Genomic DNA, 1,115 nt, shown 5'->3' with positions numbered 1-1,115 from the left:
CAGCCCGGCGTGTTCCGGAGGCCGGATTTGGAGCCGCTGGGGGGCTTGGAGCTCTGCGGACATTCTCGGGCCATGGTCTGAGGGTCAGAGTTGGGGGTCTGCAGGTGAGGAACGGGTTCCGCAGCCGGCGGCACGCTGGGCACGGGACATCCTGAGAGCGGGTGGGCGGGCGACGCGGGGTGCCCTGCCACGGGGATTGTGAGGTTCAGCTGGTCCAGAGACTTGCAGCCTTCTGAACAGAAGGGAAGAAGAGACACATGTAGTTCACGTGAAACAACCGCACAATCAAGCGCCGCTCTCCCCCAAAACTCCCTTTATTGCATTACAGCAAAGACCTCTCGCGCCACGTTTGCGTTTTGCACCGTCACCGGATTCTAAAAGCAAAGACATTTCTGAGCCTGCCTATGACACTGCGCGACAGCAAACCCATCGAAATCCCCCGAAGTAAAGCCAGCCAGTAGTACACATAAGGCTGGCCAGTGTCCAAAGCAGTTCCAGCCTGTCAATATGTATAAAAGAAATAAAAGGCTTATCAAAACGACGGGAAGGATTAAACTGAGCTAAGCAGAAGCAGCCAGCTTCTTTCAAAAAACTGAATTCTACTAATCAGGGAAAACTGAGAAGATTCTCCAAATTAAGTCCAGAAATACGAAACAACGCAGAACAAAACCGGGTAAGACGATGCATGCCGCTGCCTTCAGCAGAACGGCGTCCCTCCTGCAGACGCGTGAACCACACAAGAGGTTTGTGGCTTGGCTGGCGCTGCCTCGCAGAACCCCCGCAGCGCTCCAGGAGTCACGAATCGAGCCCTCAACCCCAGCAACGCCTCCAGCTGAAGAGCCGGTCGGGTCTGAATGACCTCCCATCAGCTCCCAGCCTGCCGCGCGGCACGCCCCTGCGTCAGAGCCTCATTTTTGGGGTGCCCAGAAGAGCAGCTTCAGGCAACCTGCAAGAGGTCTGAGGGACTGCAGTGCTGCAGAGCGGCTACAAAAAAACATTCAGAAAAGCGAAAAAACATCTGAAGTCACCAAGCTCCAGCTGACTAATTACCAGGAAACTGCAGCCTCCTGTCCCCTGCTCGACCCTCCCCAAGAGGCAACAAAGCCGCCGCTGAA

At 55.8% G+C, this 1,115-nt stretch overlaps 1 protein-coding gene across 1 annotated transcript in view; it reads right to left on the bottom strand.

Annotated features, from left to right (window-relative positions):
- Positions 1-5: 5 nt before the first annotated feature.
- Positions 6-1,115, bottom strand: part of LOC104272326 (bromo adjacent homology domain-containing 1 protein-like) — a gene marked incomplete at its 3' end in the record, with an annotated part of 4,820 nt that continues 3,710 nt past the window's right edge. The window contains exon 2 of the mRNA XM_009867289.1: positions 6-295. Coding sequence (XP_009865591.1) covers positions 6-295 — 290 coding nt within the window. The remainder of the gene's footprint in view (positions 296-1,115) is intronic.

This window comes from Apaloderma vittatum, unplaced genomic scaffold (genome assembly GCF_000703405.1).
Source record: "Apaloderma vittatum isolate BGI_N311 unplaced genomic scaffold, ASM70340v1 scaffold30903, whole genome shotgun sequence".
Lineage (NCBI taxonomy): Eukaryota > Metazoa > Chordata > Aves > Trogoniformes > Trogonidae > Apaloderma > Apaloderma vittatum.
The sequence above is the reverse complement of the archived record's forward strand: the minus strand, read 5'-3'. Positions and strand labels throughout refer to the sequence as shown.